The sequence below is a fragment of the Cariama cristata genome, unplaced genomic scaffold (assembly GCF_000690535.1).
Source record: "Cariama cristata isolate BGI_N322 unplaced genomic scaffold, ASM69053v1 scaffold10011, whole genome shotgun sequence".
Classification (NCBI taxonomy): domain Eukaryota; kingdom Metazoa; phylum Chordata; class Aves; order Cariamiformes; family Cariamidae; genus Cariama; species Cariama cristata.
Window position 1 is genome coordinate 14,138 of NW_009599803.1, and position 1,905 is coordinate 16,042.

The 1,905-nt window shown below is 40.1% G+C and overlaps 1 protein-coding gene across 1 annotated transcript in view; it reads left to right on the top strand.

Moving 5' to 3' along the window:
• Positions 1-940, top strand: part of MCM8 (minichromosome maintenance complex component 8) — a 14,924-nt gene extending 13,984 nt beyond the window's left edge. Inside the window, exon 18 of the mRNA XM_009709803.1 lies at positions 848-940. Within this exon, the coding sequence (XP_009708105.1) occupies positions 848-940 (93 nt within the window). The remainder of the gene's footprint in view (positions 1-847) is intronic.
• Positions 941-1,905: the final 965 nt, after the last annotated feature.

Consider the following 1,905-nt stretch of genomic DNA (forward strand, 5'->3'; position numbering starts at 1 on the left):
GACTTGATAGGAACACCTTATAGGACACACGGCCACAAATGTGTGTTATCCTGTAATTGATTTGCATTCTGTACTTGGGGGGGGACTTCAGCCGAACAAAAATAGCAATAGCTAATTCTGGTTTTTGCTTCATGATAAAAAGCTTTAAATGCCAGTTCAAATTTCAGTTGTAATGAGTGAAAAGCAGTGATAATAAATTTCTCTGTATGGAACTTACTACCAGCAATAATGCTGTTCCTTCTGTTGCCTGGGGCAAGATGGCTTCAGTCTCCAAACTTGTTCAAATGTTGACTGTCCATAAGACAGGATTTGGTGTGAATCCTGTCTGACAGAACGTGTTACTGCCTGCTCTCTTCTCACACGATCATTCATTCATTCAATGACTAGTTACTCAAAGCTAATTAAATAACTTTTAATTTTCCCTTCATATATAGAATATTTTTTGCCCATTCCAAGTTCTGTACCTGTAACAAATACTTCAAAAATCAGAGTTGTAGAAATTGAGACTTTTCTTGGGTAGACACTTGTGTTTCAGAACTTAGATTTATACATGTGTAACTCTGCATGCTTCCTGCACGTCATAAAGTGGAGAGCACTTGTTCTGTGTAACACCACAGTAAAAAGTGTGGAAGTAAAGCCCAGAAGGGTGCAACTGACTGTATGCCACTTCCTAGGACATGAGCAGTGTGCAAACTGCTAACTATTCTTAACTATTCTATTAAACTAACCTATTCTTCGCTCACTTTATTTCATTAACTTCTTTTGAACTGTTCAGGTTGCTTTACATCAGATAAAATGTCATTCTTCCAATTTGATACTTATTTTTGTCTGTCTTGTCTTTTCCCAGGTATCTGATTTTGAAAGCTTTATTGGATCCCTGAATGATCAGGGTTATCTTTTGAAAAAAGGTTCAAAAGTTTATCAGCTTCAGACTATGTGAAAAGAGCCACTGTGATCCGCTTTCTTGGCACAACCGTTGCAACTGGAAGGGACTGATGGCCCCGCAGCCATAAAGGATGCTGACCTGCAGCCTAGTGCAGTTCTTGAGGCACTGCTGGCACCGTTCCTTACTGAGGTGTGGGATTCCCCCTTCAGAAGCTAGCAGTGCCCACAGCCTTGCTGTAAGCTGCCATAGGACAGACTGACGTGTGGTATTGCTGCTTGACTCATCCTATAGGTCTGCTAGTCCTAGGCAGTCTCATCTGGGCTAGCATGTAGTTCATCGTCCTTCAGGAGTGGGAAGTGTGTTTTACGGTGACGTTATCACAGTGCCACAATATCTGACCTCTAAAAGAGACATTGGACCCACAAATTTAAAACCCTAAATCTTTCCTGAGAAGATGATGTGAGTTGTGTTTTTAGCACTGTAGTTCATTAGAGGAATTTAAACTATAGAAATGTTTCCAAAAAGTTGAGACAAAGCACTTTGATAGCTGTTAAGAAGTGGTACCTTATTGAAACTGACTTTTCTGCTTTGCAGCTCTCTATTTATTGGTCTTTTGTAGACTTGCATTTCAAATTAAATCTCGGCTGATTTAAGAAAACATCCTTATTACAATATTTAATTTGTAAAATGGGAATTGGATTTGTCTTTCATTAAACTTTACATATGAGAAATCTGTGACAGTCTTTGTGTTTGCCAGTTATTGACTGCTGTATGTAATTAAAAGCTGATTGAACATCATCTGGGAGTCAAACCTCGAGTGCTAAAACCGATGTCAGAAACAGAAAAAGTAACATTGTCTCTCGGGGAAGGGGGGAGCCTCAGAAGCAAGTAAATGATTGCACCCTTCTCCTTGAGGTAAAGTAAACGTGGGTGAGGGCGGGTGGCGAGCAAATACCAAGAACAAGAGGCTCCTTGGCTCCTCTTACGGTAAAGCAAACCTTCACCTTCCTCTCTTAAGG